At 39.4% G+C, this 16,698-nt stretch overlaps 2 protein-coding genes across 6 annotated transcripts in view; one reads left to right on the forward strand and one right to left on the reverse strand.

Annotated features, from left to right (window-relative positions):
* The window catches only part of FAM227B (family with sequence similarity 227 member B), a 174,035-nt gene that overhangs the window by 79,846 nt on the left and 77,491 nt on the right, over positions 1 to 16,698 (reverse strand). For 2 of the 4 annotated variants that reach the window (XM_074966382.1, XM_074966383.1), the window contains exon 12: positions 590 to 676. The exons of the other annotated variants lie outside the window; for them this stretch is intronic. In XM_074966382.1, the coding sequence (XP_074822483.1) occupies positions 590 to 676 (87 nt within the window). The remainder of the gene's footprint in view (positions 1 to 589; positions 677 to 16,698) is intronic. 4 annotated transcript variants of the gene reach the window in all.
* Positions 1 to 16,698, forward strand: part of FGF7 (fibroblast growth factor 7) — a 60,153-nt gene that overhangs the window by 14,452 nt on the left and 29,003 nt on the right. The window lies entirely within an intron of this gene.

Raw genomic sequence — 16,698 nt, forward strand, 5'->3', positions numbered from 1 at the left:
GCAAGACCCTCCACAACATTTAGGCTTCACATGTAGGCGGTGCCACCAGTGCTAGAGAATAGCATTTCAGAAATGCAGCTTCAGCCACCAGGGCTGCAGGTCGGGTCTTCACAGTGGCCTAATAGTTTGGTGGGGAGTGTGATAATGAGGAAGGACCATGCATCTGTGATTGCTTGGACTTCATAGCTGAAATGAATTTCACCTCTTTGGAGCCCTCCTAATGCTTACTTTACTGACCACTGAAACAACCTTTGGCAACAGATCAAGTGTATCTATGACAAGTAAATGGGTCCCATGCACCTAGGTATTTTACGATTAGCTACCAAAAAAAAAAAAAATAAATAAAATCAAACAACCAAGTTTTGTGCAACTTCATAGAGCCACTCCTAAACTAGCAAATTACAAAAGCCATCCTCCACCAAGACAAAGTGTTACAAGACTCACCCTCTTCGAGTGTCCCTTTGCAGCAAGGCCCAACATTGCAGTGCTTCATCAGTTTCCCCACAACAGTCTTAAGCCAAGCCACTTTAAGATATTCAACTCCTTCTGGGTTCAAAAAGGACAAAAGCATCAAAATAAAAGAACTTACAGCCTCCAAGGAGCTTGGCTTCAGTCCCCTTCTTTATAAGCAGACTCCCAGCAGCAATAGCCTGTCTCCCTGTCTGTCTGGCAGCACCTGTGTTGCAATCAACCCAAACATCCAGATCAGGTCTGTTCTCTTACCAAGGGCCTCCAGCAGGTCTTAGTGCTTAACCAGTTCCTAGATCAGGCCTGTCTTCTCACCTCATATTGGAGATAGCCTGTCTGCTCTCCTCCCCAGCCAGGGCATTCTGCCCCACCCAGGCTGTCTCTAAAGTTTCAAGTAGCCCTTTTCAGACAGTTCACTACTACTCAGGCTCTACAGAGTCCTTTTCCCACTCTTCTTACAGACTGGTTTCAGGCTAAGTCATTATGCAAGGTAACCTATTTCCCCTTGTTTTTTCCTACCCCCCCCCCCCAGACGTTCTTGTTAAACCCTGGATTTGTGCTGGAAATGGCCCACCTTGATTATCATACACATTGTAAGGAGAGTGGTCTCTTTAGATAAGCTATTACCAGCAGGAGAGTGGGGTGGGGGGAGGTATTTTTTCATGCTTTGTGTGTATAAAAAGATCTTCTGTACTTTCCACAGTATGCATCCGATGAAGTGAGCTGTAGCTCATGAAAGCTTATGCTCAAATAAATTGATTAGTCTCTAAGGTGCCACAAGTCCTCCTTTTCTTTTTGTTCTTACAATCTAAGATCTAATCTGCCACAACTTGCTCCTCTGGAGGCTAGCTTCCCCCTAACTTGTTAATCCTTAGGGCTTTTTCTCCTCTTTGGCTTAACTCCCACCTCTGTGCTAGCTACAGAACACACACATGCCAGCTCTTTCCCCAAGCCTCCAGGGGACTCTAGTAGCATGTCCCTAGAACGTCCTACCTGGTTCCTCTTCCTCCTTTTAAGTCCCACACTCTGCATAGGTGTAGCAGGGTACAACTAACTGAACAGTTCAACAGGGCTGACTAACCCAAGGCCTTCTGGCCCTTAAAGGGGCAGGCCACCCTTTTACATGAAGCCTTTTACATTTTTCTAATAGTAGTCCTAATAGAAATTAAGGATCCCCCAAATAACCCCCCCAAACCTCCCCCCCAAAACAGGTTGTAATGTCTAATATATCCAAGCTATTGCCGAGCATGCCATATAATGGCTGCTGCACTTACAGCATTAGTATATTCCTAAAATTGCACTAAGCAATTTAAATGATCTAGAGGACACCTTGAGAATTAAAAGCAAAAAGCTGTGGATAAAATTTGACTCTGTTCTCAATGATTTGTAATGGATGATTGGCTCTTTGCATTATTTTTCCAAGTAAATAATAACTTTCCAACTTCTATTCCACAAAGCATCTCCATCTGTCTTCACAAAATTTGGCTTCGAGACATTTTGTTTACTTCAGTAAATTGTGATCAATCAGTACAGGTTTGTATTGTATTTGATACATCTTGCTGACATTTACTAACTAATAATAATATATTTATATTCAATATTAAATTTCTTGGGAAAGCCACAAATATAATGACAAAATTTCTGTGTATAAACCTGCCTACTCTGTTTTAGGCAATGAGCCAGTCATTCCCCTCCTTTCCATAAATGGCATTAGATCCAAAGAGAGAACAGAAAAACGAGCAAGAAGAGTTTCTTAACCAGTATGTCAGAAAGTCATAAAAAGCCTCACAAAATCTGAAAGTTAGCAGGTTTGTTCTTATTCCTGTCACACAATATACCCACACTTTTCTCGTCTTCATATGTCAAAATATGAAGTACTATATCTAGGCATTTGAGAAAGGGAAAACAATCAAATTTATTTCTTAAGACTTATGTCAAAATATATGATTGCAAGAACACTATTCCAAAGTGTCAATTCATCTATCTAGTAAACATATCAACATAGCAATTACATTTTGGAATTAAAGTGTAGACACTTGAATGTCCAAATTAATATACTGATGCACAGACTACTTGATTGAAAATATTTGACTCAAGCTGACATGCCTTCATTTTTCTGGCTGCTTCTCTATGTGACTTGAGAAATATATCGGTTGTAGCCATCAGTTTAGAGAGTATAATGGCAAATGCAAAAAGATTTGACAATTACCACACTTTTCTAGGAATTAAGGGAACTATGTAAATTAACAAATTTTGCACTGAATTATTGTTTTGTCTTTAATTTGAATAAATCTATTGTATTGTTCTGTTATATTTTGGGGGTATAGTATGAACTACTTAATGTGACAGTTTCTGAAATTACACTTCTATCCAGATTCTAAAGGAACAGGGGGGAAAACACGAAATGTACATAATGGCTAGGATGCTGGTTTAAACAAAAAAGGTAACATTGGTACTACATGCCCCAATCCTAGAATTATCCAGATGTCTTATGATATATGTGGGGGGAAAGGCTTGATCTAGTAATCACCTGTGAACAGTCTGGACCTGATCCAGCCAAAGCACTTAAGTATGTGTTTTAACTTCAAGCACATGAGTAGTCCCATTGGCTAGAAAATTAAAGTAGAAAATAACTTTGTGAAGGAAGGCATATCTTCTCCTGACACATTGGAGAAATTGTTCAAAAACACTTTATCACTGGGACAATATGACCCCCTAACGTTGGCAAAATTTTAATAAACATGAATAGAACATTTCAGGATTAGATCTCCAAGCATTTTACAAATATGAAGAAGTATCATTCCCACCTCTCATTTCCCCACCCCCTTTTTATTTTTTTTAAATTTTGAGAATTTTGAGGTATGGAGGTATTAAGGGGTACATTTTCAAAAGCATCTAAGTTACTTAGGAGCATAAACCCATATTCAGATGTGATTTACTATCCAAGCCTAACTGCAAGTCAATGAAACTTATGCTCCTAAATCACTTAAGATAATATTTTTTAAAGTGCCTAAGTGAGTTGGCCAAGGTTACACAGTCTGCAACACGATAAAGCAATAGAACTCAGGTCTCTGGCCAGTGATCATATTGTCTCCATAGTTACACAAAACAGATTTTCCTAGGGGCTAGATTAAACTGTATGCCTGATATTTCAACAACAAAAACAATTTTTTTATTCATGAATTTATATTATTGGCTCACTTTCACTAACTATATCCCCTTTCAATTTAGGGGTAACCCTATCCACATATCAGAGGAATTTACAATTACCCTTTTTGCACAAATTACACAGGAAAAGCATAATTTCCCCAAACAACTACATGAACTTTGAGCCTTGGAGGAGTGTCCTCCGCAATACAAAAGATATAGGACAACATACAGAACTGTTACCTTCACATAATTGGACACTGTAATTACTGAAGAGCTTGAAGAAAAGGAGGACTTGTGGCACCTTAGAGACTAAGTCTCTAAGTCTCTAAGGTGCCACAAGTCCTCCTTTTCTTTTTGCGAATACAGACTAACACGGCTGTTACTCTGAAACCTGAAGAGCTTGAGGTCATGAATTGTGAAATGATGCATTAGTGATCTCATTCTGAAGTTTAATACAACATTCATATGGTTATCCAAATATTTAATATTTTAGTCTGTTATTTTCACAATGCAGTTACAGGCCCATATTCTCAGCTGAGCCCAGCTTCTCCTCAGCTGGGCAAAGTGGGGATGCAAGCTACAGCTCCCGATCATGCGGCTGATTCTATGCTGGCTCCAGACCCAGCATAGATTTATTTATCCTGCCTTGCTTTCATCCTCAAAAGGCCATCTGCCAACTGCGGATAGCTGACAACACCTTGATATGCCCTCTGTGCTAGTGGTTTCAGAGAGGGTAATGTAGGAGTCAGCTATGCCAGCTGCATGCCTGCTGCAGTTCACCTCAAACTGCTGGGGACACCTGGACAGTTTCTAGTCCCTTTGTGCTGTTGGAGTGGCACAAAGGAGCCAGAGAATCTAAATCACTGCATGTAAAGACTTCAATTTAATAATTCTCAAAAGCATACTGTTAGAAGCATGAAACAATACCAGTGATAGTTTGTTTGACTTTAGTAGGCCAAAAGTTGTCACTCTGCATTTAAAAATATGAATCTGATACTACAGCAAGTGCATTTAATACACAATGGGTGACCTTGTCTAACACGAAAATTCTTAACAAATGATACACGGAAAAGCTTCATTATTACAATACTAAGTAGCGGGCATCTGTGAATTATAATGAACGTCGAGCAGTGGAAACTCCAGTTACAGTACAATGATTGTAGAAGGAAAATCTGTAAATAGCTACTATGTAACAATAAGGGTTGTTTGTGCAGTTTTCTTAGTATGTATTCTTCTAATCCATGTGTTAAATAGCAATCTAATTCCAATAGGATTTATAGTGGATACAAAGTAATTTGTAACTCCTTTATTCTCAGAATTTTAGTCATGTAAATTTACTTATGCAACATTACATCCATTTAGAGTAAGTGACTAGATAAATGCTTTTATGTTCAGTCTTCAGACAAATGTTTGTGTAACATACCAAAGAGTGTGGGTATATTTTAAATTTTTAATACGCTAATCTAAGAGTTTACAGACTAGCTAAATAAAAGTAATAGTTTTACTATTTACCGGGTTTTCTCCCAAGATTTTAAGTTAGGATTTGAGGATAATCAACACATGGTTTCAACATTTACCTGAAATATTAGAGAAATTCAGAAAAGAATTAAATACATTTTAAATCAATTTCAGTTTGATTTTAGATAAAGTTAAAAGATATTTATGTGTGTGTCTGGGGGGAAGGCTACTAAAGATGATGATGATTAGTGGTAATAATTTAAAATATAGTCCTAAACCCTTTAAGGATGGCCTGCAGGGCTCTACCTGCCCACAGTGCCTGATTCAACTCTCAAAAGAAGGCTTGATCCTCTGCCCTCAAATGCTAATACCAAACTCCAATGAGTACAAATGGAAACAGAGTTTGGCCCAGATGTGTAAATAAGTAATGTCTCTTAAAAATGTTAATTTTATGAAATAATGTCAAACAGAATATGAAAAGAATGAAAGAAAGCAAACAGTACAGTCATGTCAGCATTCCAGAGAACACTACATGAACCAAATCCAAGAAATAAACAATGAACATAAATAGCTCTTTTTTTAAAAAATGGCTCCAGTGCTGTGGGTTTTTTCCCCTTGAGTTGAGGATGACATGATACATCACAGTACTACAATACTTAAAGTTGTTAATTGTTAAAGTACTTTTTAAATATAAATCTCCATATCAGCTAAACAAAATATCAGATGTTGATATATTATTTAATTTCTGTAGTTATTGTTGACTTACTAACTCCCCCATTGTTCCTTTAGCGCTAATCAAATATGAGTCATCAATAGTTTATGGGAATATATAATTTACTATATTCACAATTAGCCCATTAAATATAACCTCTCTTGTGTTAACATATACCTATTTATATTGACCGTATCTATCTGATCTTCTGCACCAAGTATTTTTAAGACACCCATTACCTTCTTATCTGAGTGCAATGTTGAGGAATACTCTATTTAGGATAGACTATTTGATATGTACCGTATGCAATATGCAGTCAGGTTTACTTTGACCTGTTTCCCAGAAGAAAACATTTTTACCTCATGACTATTCTTGATGTTAAACAAAATAAATCTGAATTGTACACCCACAGAGAGAGTCCATAACTGTATTTATTTCTCTGACATATGTAGAAGAAGAAGTAGATTCCATATATAAAAATGCTAAACTCTTAGCATTCATCATATTTGGACAACTATAAAGAATTTTTATTAGTTGTACAAAGATGTAATTGTTCCAGAAGTACAGCATCCTCTCTTATTTCAGTATAATATTCAAAATTTTGATACTAAATCCTCATATTAAAAATGGCCTCCTGATACAGCTACACAGGCTCATTATAGTTGTAATACTCTAAGTGGTTTTATTTTTTAAAATAATGATATATTGCACAGCTGAGGAGGGGTTAAGTTACTGACTAGTGGAAAAGTTCTCTAATCCTGAGAACTCATCTTCATCAAGGAAAAGATGGCTCAGGAATTGAAAGACTCATGTTAGGAGAAGCTCACTCATGTCTAAAGAGAGTAATATACTCAAAGGGTGAAATCCTGGCCCCACTGAAGTGCATCACAGACCTCCTCGAGGGATGTGAGGGCCCTCTGTGAAAAACAGAAATGGGACTCAGGGTCTGGTATGGAGGGGCTAAGCATCCAGTGTGCAGTGAGTGAGTGGGGGCAGGACAAGAGAAGAACATGGATTGGGTTGGAGGGTTTACGATATGAATATTCTCCAGGCCTACTACCACGCCATTCACTCTAAAAAAAGGGCATACTAATGCCTCTACAGAGCATCTCCAGTATTATCTTATGCCCTTGGGAAAATAATCACCTTCTCACTTCCCAGATCTGAGCACTTGGAAGAGGATTTTCCCTTTATGGGCCAAATCCTAATCCCACTTAAAGTGAAGTGATTTCAGTTGGACCAGGATTTGGTACTTAAAGTCCAACACACTAAAATATAACCAATATACAGTAGAACTTCAGAGTTACAAACACGAAAGTTATGAACTGACCAGTCAACCACACACCTCATTTGGAACCAGAAGTATTCAATCAGATAGCAGCAGAGACCCCGCCCCCCCCAAAAGCAAATATAGTACAGTACTGTCTTATACGAAACATAAACTACTAAAAAAAAAAGGGGGGGGGGAAGCAGCATTTTTCTTCTGCATGGTAAAGTTTCAAAGCTGTACTAAGTCAATGTTCAGTTGTAAACTTTTAAAAGAACAACCGTAACATTTTGTTCAGTGTTATGAACATTTCAGAGTTACAACCAACCTCCATACCCGAGGTATTTGTAACTCTGAGGTTGTACTGTATGTACCTTTTGTAGGCTTAATTCCAAAAATCTTTAACTGAAACTCTTCAGTGCTACTGTAATACCAATAATAGCAATAATAAAACATTTACTTCAGATGCAAATACAGGTTGTGTGTACAAGTCTGAATTTCTGTATATAAAAAATACAGCCATGTAAAATTACACACAAATGTTAGAGGTTACATATAAAATATGTTCCCCAAAATTTTTGACTTACAGATTGTTGACGTTATGAACTATCGTTTCAGTAGGCAGAAATCCAACTATATTTACGTAAAAGTGTTTCTGCAATGAAACATTTGCAACTCATGTGAATACCAGAATATATCCAAAAACACTGTGGGATTAAGGCTGTACAACCTCTCCCCCCGCCTCCCTACCACAGCACACACTTGTTTGCTTATACATTATACAATGATACATGATTATACAGTGATCTCCAGTTTGTGGAGATCATTAAAACCTCATGACATCAATAGATGCTAAAGGCAAGACAAGAATTGTGCCAGTTGTGACATGGAGGAAATGAGAGGAGAGGGGCATTCCCAAAGCTCCCCAATCTGAAGCTGTATAGTACTTAGTACACTATTCAGTGTTATCTGTTGTCATAGGAGGGTTTTTACCATTTTTAAGAATATAAGCAGAATCCAGTCTTCTGTCTCAACAGCTGATGTGACAGAGTTTGATGCCTTTGTGACTATATCAATGCACTATACTGTAAATTACTAAAAAAGTGGCTCATTTATTGTCAAGGATGGGCACATGGGATTCCGCCTACCTGATGATATGGCTGCCAGTGTGGCCATAGATTAAGTTTAAATCCCTTAACAGATTAGTTGCGGATACTTTATAGTATATAGTCATAGTATTCAGATATATTACATGTGAGCTATGAGGTCCAAGATAATGAACTGTTAGAGCTAATAGTTGATAGGACTAACACAGGTATTTTCCACATCTTTGTTTCTGCAGCCTCAAGGCTACGGAATGCCCTCCTTAGTCTGTACTATGTGTAGTACTAGAGCCCTCCTTAGTCTGTGGAGAGATGGAAATAATCTCTTTTAAAGTAAATTTCAAATCACTTTATTTAAGAGGGCTGTATTATGGCATATTGATTTTATTAATGATTTTGATTTATTTTAATTGTCTTAATGGTGAGTTTTCTTGAAAAATGCTTGATACACCTTTGATTTGTGCTCCTAATTCCCTAGCACCAGATTTTAAAGGTATTTAGGTGCCTAAAGATGCAAATAGACACTCATTGGGGCCTAGTGGGATTTTCAAAATCTGCATTTTTAGGTGTTTAAATACCTTTACAAATCTGGTCCTAATTGACTTTTGAAAATTCCACACAATATCAGTTAAGGCTGACATTTTCAAAGGAATGTAAAGGTGCTGTTATTTTGCTTCAATTTGAGAAAATGGCAGATTCGGGTCAGATCTCGTGAACAAGATTTAATTTCACAGTCTTTTTTGAGTGATGGTCTTTTCCAAGCATTCTCTCTCAAAGAATGCAAAGAATGTGTTTGTGAGTTACGTAACATGTAGGTTAGAGCAAATGAGCTAATGTTAACCTTGATGTAAGCAGGTGGAGATTTATTCACTTCAATGGAGGTAGGCATGCTTACACCAAGGTTGAATTTGGGCCAGTGAATTTGTGAGTAAGGAAATGTCTGTGCGTGAAAGACTGTGGTTGTGTGCAAATGAAGGAATATATGAGCATGCAATGTGTCTGATAGGGATTGGGGTAAATCAAAAAAGGCTCTGAGATTGAGTCTGGTTACATAACAAACACTCTGAATTCTTAATTGAAATTTATTCATATTCACTCTACTTCCCTTGTCTGGAAATTGGTCTGGAAATATTGTGGGATTTTCTTGCGAGATTTCTAGCACGTCCTGGTTTCTCCTGATGGTTCTCATGGTATTTCTGTATTTCCAATTCCAGTCAAAACAAGGAAAGCATTTTAATAGAGAGATTTACATTTTAAAAAAAAATATGATGCTTTAGGATTTAGTTTAGAATTTTGGGAGAAGGTTTAGGCTGGTTAAGATTTTATGCAAACTGGTTAGCTAATCATCAAGGTATAGGCAAAAAGTTGAACAAACTGCTATACCACTCCTCCGGGGTGACAGCACTAGACTAGTGCACTGGTCAGCAAAAGCACTGACACTTTACCCTCACTCCTAGATATTGCTGCTGAACAACCAAGGGAACTGAAAAGGGAAAGTGATAGGGAAACAGAAGACATAAGATATTACTATTTTGTTTTAAACTCAACCTCTAAAGCCATATTCTGCAGTCCTTACTCACACAAAGGCTCCCATCCATTGATTTTATAGATTTTCCATCAGTGTTCATAATCATCTTGATTACAGTGAATAAGTACCTTCACAGGGAGAAAATAGCACATATGAAAGGGCTCTTTAACCTAGTGGAGAAAAGCACAAGAACCATGGTCTGGAAGTTAAAACCAGACAAATTCAAATGAGGAATAAGAGACAATTTTTTAACAGTGAGGGTGACACACTGGAGCAAACTACCATTGGGAGTGGTGGATTTTCCATCTCTTGATGTCTCCAGAACAAGACAGGATGCCTTTTTGGAAGATAGGCTTTAGTGAAACATACCGTAAATTGCTGGGCTCAGTACAAAGATAACTGAGTGAGTTTTCTGGCCTGTGTTATACACAAGCTCAGTCTAGATGATATAATTCTAGCCTTAAAATCTGTGAATAGTATCTGAGCACTTCACATACAATGAGATTTTCCTTACAACACCGCTGTGAGCAAAGGAATATCAGAAGCTAGTATCTTATCTGAAGATCTCAAAGTGTTGAATAGATACTACTTCTCAGTCCCATTTCATCTGCCCCCTCACCAGTAGAGACAAGAGAGAATGCAATCCCCCTTGTGAGGACTGGTAGATGGGCTAAAGAAACATTTATATTAAATATGTTTCTAAGGGAAATATATTTTCAAGATATACTCTGCTCCAACAACACTGCTTGAAGGACAGGGTAAATGTGCAGAGTACTGGCGGGAAGCTGCAGAGACAGAGTGCAGCTCTGACAATCTGCTTCACACTTGGTAGTCAGGGGGGCTGATGCATCTGTTAGTGATGGCACCATACAATGGCAGCCTCACTATGTTCCAGCTCTATGGCAGTGAAATCAGTAGTGGCAAGAAATTCTGAGGCATCAGGGGAAGCCAGGAAAGCTCCAGACAGCTGGAAACATGTGTCATCAGATCTGCTGAAGTTGATGCTTATGTGCTCAGTAATTAATTCATGTGTAATTTAATAAAAAATGTTATGCCACTTTTCAATGGGAGCATTCTACAAAGAGCAGCTGCTTCCTAACTTCTCCCTCCTTTTGGCTTGCCATACATTATTTTAGCTATGAGCAGTTGTTGCAATACCAGTGGACGAGCATGCGTCAGAGCTGCCTTTCCCCTTGTCTCCCCCATACACATACATACATTCTGGGCCAGATCCCCAGCTGGAGTGAATCATAATAGTGTCATTGAAATAAATACACCTTTGCTGATTTATACCAGGTGAGTGCATTGCAATCTTCACTCTTTGCTAATGAAACAGTCAGGAAGTATGTGGGTTTATGAGGGGATTAGAAAGAAAGAAACAAAGAAAGAAACAAAGAAAGGTGACTGAGTACTCAAGCAAATAAACACTTAATAGCTGAACTTAATGTAACTTTAAAGGTCCTGAGTTCACATAAGTAATTTGATTAATATAAAACAAAAGCATAACTTTTCTATATCTTTACAATTATTCCATGACTTTTGACATTTTTACTATGACTAATTGCTGCTGTTTTCTCAAAATTCACCCTAACAGATTTTCAAGATTGACTTCATTATCAGGGTAAGTCAACCTAAGTTACACTACTCCAGCTACGTGAATAACGTAGCTGGAGTCGACGTAGCTTAGGTCGATTTACCCTGGTGTCTTCACTGTGCTGTGTCGATGGGAGACACTCTCCGGTCAACTTACCTTACTCTTCTCGCGGAGCTGGAGTACTGGAGTAAACCGGAGGGCGCTCTGCCATCGATTGCAGTATTGACTGCAGCAGCATTGATCTCCCCGGTAGTGAAGACAAGCCCAAGTTGTGATCACATCAGTAAAAGGTACAGCCTATAATTCTGGCACCCTTCTCTCTACCTATAGGATGCGAGTAACTTTGGTTTCAAATGGAGTTAGTAGCATCCTATTAACTCCCTTTGTGAGAGAGAAGGGGAGCAATTGGATTCAAGGTGTTTACCGTGACATTTAAGTAATCTCTTAAAGGAACTGAGACCTATCCCAAAAGGTGGTCATCTACTAAACATGGCTGGAAGCAAAAGATCACCTGTTCAGCCCAGGTAAAAACAGCCCCACAAAATTCTGTCCTATGTGTCCAAATACCTGTACATAAATATGTAAAACAAATCATAAACTAGAAAGAACTTTTTTGGTGATTACTGAAGAAATTAAAACAGCGGGAGGAAAGTGTAGGTGCCCCCAAACCAGCTCTTTAATGTCTTATTTTCAATCTAAAGGCCAGGAGCCCGAGGGTAATCAAACAACACAAGGGATCAAACCTACATTTCTTGCACACCCAAAGCTCCCTCCCACTGATGTATCTCTTCTCCCTGAGCCCTCCAAAAAAATCCCTTCAGTTGACTGACTGAAAGTTTTCATGGTTTCAGAAATGTCAGAGAATAAGGGAATATTTTATAATATCTTTCACTGAAAAGTGAAAGACTATACTCACTTTTAAAGTACAAATAAAGGAGTACTTGAAAATGCTCTTTGGGGAATGCATTTGTATTATTACTTTTAAAAGCCAAGATCCTGCAAGATGTTAAGTGCTTCCTGTGAGGTGATGAGCAGCCTTACTTCCTATTGGAATCAGTGCTTGAGGCCCAACATCTATAGTACTGTGATAATACACTTTTGGGAAACAAATCATTGTCAACAAAAATAAGAAGTCATAGAACTACAGTAAAAATTTTAAGCCGCATGCCTGAGTTTAGTGCTCTTTACAAATACATCTAAATTACAGAATTTGGTGGTTTATGGAATTTCTAAGCTCCTAATCCTGAAAACACGTGTGTAAATTTACTAACAAGAGTATTCTCAGTGACTTCAATGGGACTATTCAGATGAGTAAAGTGTATAACTGTTTGTAGCATGGGACTCATAAGGGTAACAGTTGATTTAATTTCCCTTATAACATTTGAAACCATCAGTGAAGAAGCAGATTTGATTTTGACTCTGGAAAATATGATTAGACAAAAACACAAGTGTAAAAAATCAATCAAATAAAGCAAAATAAAATAAAATAGAAGAAAGTTGGCTATGGTTACTATGATACCTGAGGTCTGATAGCCCCTTTCTGTAACTTAGGACTGACTGAAATTCTCTCTCTCATTTGTTGCTGATGCTGTTTTGTCCAGTTCCGCTGTGAAACTGTACAGCCAAAGCACAGCTAAAGACTATGATACCTCTAGAAAAACTACTTACTCCTAGGTTTCAGAGTAACAACCGTGTTAGTCTGTATTCGCAAAAAGAAAAGGAGTACTTGTGGCACCTTAGAGACTAACCAATTTATTTGTGCATGAGCTTTCGTGAGCTACAGCTCACTTCATCGGATGCATACTGTGGAAACTGCAGAAGACATTATATACACAGAGACCATGAAACAATACCTCTTCCCACCCCACTCTCCTGCTGGTAATAGCTTATCTAAAGTGATCATCAAGTTGGGCCATTTACAGCACAAATCCAGGTTTTCTTCCCCCCCCACCCCCATACACACACAAACTCACTCTCCTGCTGGCAATAGCTCATCCAAACTGACCACTCTCCTTACAATGTATATGATAATCAAGGTCACCTTGATTATCATACACATTGTAAGGAGAGTGGTCAGTTTGGATGAGCTATTGCCAGCAGGAGAGTGAGTTTGTGTGTGTGTGTGGGGGGGGGGGTTAGAAAACCTGGATTTGTGCTGGAAATGGCCCTCCTTGATTATCATACACATTGTAAAGAGAGTGGTCACTTTGGATGGGCTATTACCAGCAGGAGAGTGAGTTTGTGTGTGTATGGGGGTGGGGGGGGGTGAGAAAACCTGGATTTGTGCTGGAAATGGCCCAACTTGATGATCACTTTAGATAAGCTATTACCAGCAGGAGAGTGGGGTGGGAAGAGGTATTGTTTCATGGTCTCTGTGTATATAATGTCTTCTGCAGTTTCCACAGTATGCATCCGATGAAGTGAGTTGTAGCTCACGAAAGCTCATGCGCAAATAAATTGGTTAGTCTCTAAGGTGCCACAAGTACTCCTTTTCTTTTTACTTACTCCTAGACGCCCAAATCATCTAAAGTCATCATATATTTTGTGGAACTACTTGAACTGTGATATACGGATATGTCCATGATTATTTGATTAAAAATCTGGATGGTGCACAGTGAATAAAGCTGAAAAGCTATATTTCCTTTTGTCTTTTATGTTCAATGAATGTATATGTCTCATTTACTATACACCATCCAACCTTCACAATAAATGAGGCACATGTTCTGCAGAAATAGTATGGAATGAATTTATCTGAACTATATTCACCAAGCAGAGGGAAGAGCTGGTGCACCGGACTGGACCGGCTTCCCCAGGCAGCGATTTAAAGGGCCTGGAGCTCCCGGCAGTGGCTGGAGCCCCAGGTCCTTTAAATCGCCACGCGAGCCCTGCTGCCGGAGCCCTGGGGTAGCAGCGACGGGGCTCCAGTGGTGACTTAAAGGGCCTGGAGCTCCCAGCTGCCACTACTGCAGCAGAGCCCCAGGCCCTTTAAATCTCCGCCAGAGCCCTGAGTCCCAGGGTAGTGGCGGCAGCCGGGAGCCCCCAGGGCTCCGTCAGTGATTTAAAGGGCCCAGGGCTCCGCTGCAGTAGTGGCAGCTGGAAGCTCTGGGCCCTTTAAATCACCACCAGAGACCCCAGCCGCCGCTGCTACCCTGGGGGCTCCGGCAGCGGGACTCGGGTGGCGATTTAAAGGACCCAGGGCTCCAGCAGCCACTACTGCAGTGGAGCCCAGGGCCCTTTAAATCACCGACAGCTCCGGCAGCGGGGCTCCAGTGGTAATTTAAAGGGAATCGCCACCCGAGCCCTGCTGCCTGAGCCCCAGGGTAATGGCGGCAGCTGGGAGCCCATGGGGCTCCTCCAGCAATTGAAAGGGCCTGGGGCTCCGCAGGCCCCGCCTCTTCCGGTTGAGGCCCCGCCACTTCCATTTGAGGCCCTGTCCCTGCTCAGGACTCCGATGTACCAGTATGTCCTTTAAGTTACTTTCACCCCTGCCACCAAGTCAATAGACTTAGCATTGTATCGTGTGTGTCATGGTTAGATATGTTCCTTATTTGGTCTGTATCATACATCATATATTAATATAATCAACGTAGAAATGTAACTACTATTATTTATGGACTGTAAAATGATGCTAGAAAAAACTGCACATGAAGAGAGATTGTGCTTTGGAGCAAGGAGGAGAATTTGTTCTATAAATAAAAACTACTAAATATGATTTGCAGACTGCAAAACTCCCATTGACTTCATTGGGGCCAGGATTTAATCCTAGAAAAGGGATTTTTAGGCTGGTAAAATGTGTAACTAGAAGTAATGAGATGAAGTTAAGACAAGGAACTATTAGACTGACTATCAGGAAAAACCTTTGGACAGTTTTGATAGTTGATGAAGGGGACTAGTGTTGCCAGGTAGCAAATGTAAAAAAAATAGGACAGGAGGTGGGGGCTAATAGGTGCTTATATAAGAAAAAGCCCCAAATATTGGGACTGCCCCCATAAAAATGGAACATCTGGTCACCCTAGAGGGAACTAAGGACATTTTGAACAGTAGACTGGACAACACAAGTAAATTATTGTAGACAACATCATGATTTAATAGGAAATAGACTAGATGATCTGCTAGGTCTTTTTCTACTCTTATTTCTGTTAGTCAGTGATTCAATATTCTGTTCTAATTCAGGTTATGCCAAAATCTGAATTATTTGTCATCAGTAGAACCAGAACAATCTGAGTGACTGAATCAGATTATATAAATATATGTTCAATGAGTGTCTCAAAAGGCAAAGAATGAGCCAGATGTTTTCTGTCACCACCCACTCTTGGGTGGTGGTGTTGATCTGGGTAGCATTACTTTTTAAGAAGCCACTTGGATTTTGTACATTGCAAGGAATTATGTACTGCCTGTTTGTGTTTTCATACACTCTGCAATTAATGTGTTGAGATCTCTTGCTTCAGCTGTTCCCAGGGCAAATCACAGATTTCAGTTTGGAAATCTAGCTAAAAATGTGTTATAAACTAAGTAGTGCTTGCTTTACATTTTACACTGACTACTGAGACTCAAGAAATATTGCAGCATGTAATGTCGTGTTTATGAATGAAATTGTATCTTCTGAGACATCCTAACCTGTTCAGATGAGGATTTTACTATCCCAACCTTGAAATGATCTGAAATCTTCCTTTTGTTCCTGTGCCAAAGGCTCTAGAGAGTAAGTTTAAATTCCTAACTAATACCGTAGCCAGCTATGCTCTTATGTCTCCAGTTTATTGGCTTTTTATTCTTTTTGTTTTATTTTTTAAAAGAACTCACTTGCTAGCTATATCTGGGAAAACAACTTCACTGATAAGAAAGTGCTCTACTTTGTATTTAACATGGGGTTTACAATATCCAGCTATGGGAATGTCACTTTGTTCCTCTTTGGACTCATTTTATGAACACTTTAATTAACAGTTAGAGAGAACAATTATTCTTTGTAATGTTTGCCAACAATTTATAATACTACTAGGATAAAAATCTACTAAAAACATACTAGAGGAGATTCTGGCTATGGCCCCTGTGCATTGCAGCACTGGTACAAAGGGGCGAAAAAGCCATTCAGGCAGCCTAGGGAGAATTTCCCCTGTCCAGGCCTCACCAGCCATAGCACATGTTGTGTCAGCTGTCAGGAGCCTGAGAAGGTGTGTCAGGGGTGGGACGAGTCTCCATAGTGTATGCTATGGTGATTCGCAGCTACGGCAAGCTGCAGACCAACCCACAGGCAGCCCATGTGGGGAAGGGGGGACACAGTATAAATGAGAACAGCTTATGGTTTAGAGCCATCTTTGTCCCCTTCTCCCTTGGGGTGTGTCTTCTGCTCTGCAACATAGCATTTTCACATTACTCATGACTTTTGGTCTCTGCAGCCAGCCAGAAGAGCCTATAAATGTA

Source organism: Natator depressus, chromosome 10, assembly GCF_965152275.1.
Source record: "Natator depressus isolate rNatDep1 chromosome 10, rNatDep2.hap1, whole genome shotgun sequence".
In the NCBI taxonomy this organism is placed as follows: Eukaryota; Metazoa; Chordata; order Testudines; family Cheloniidae; genus Natator; species Natator depressus.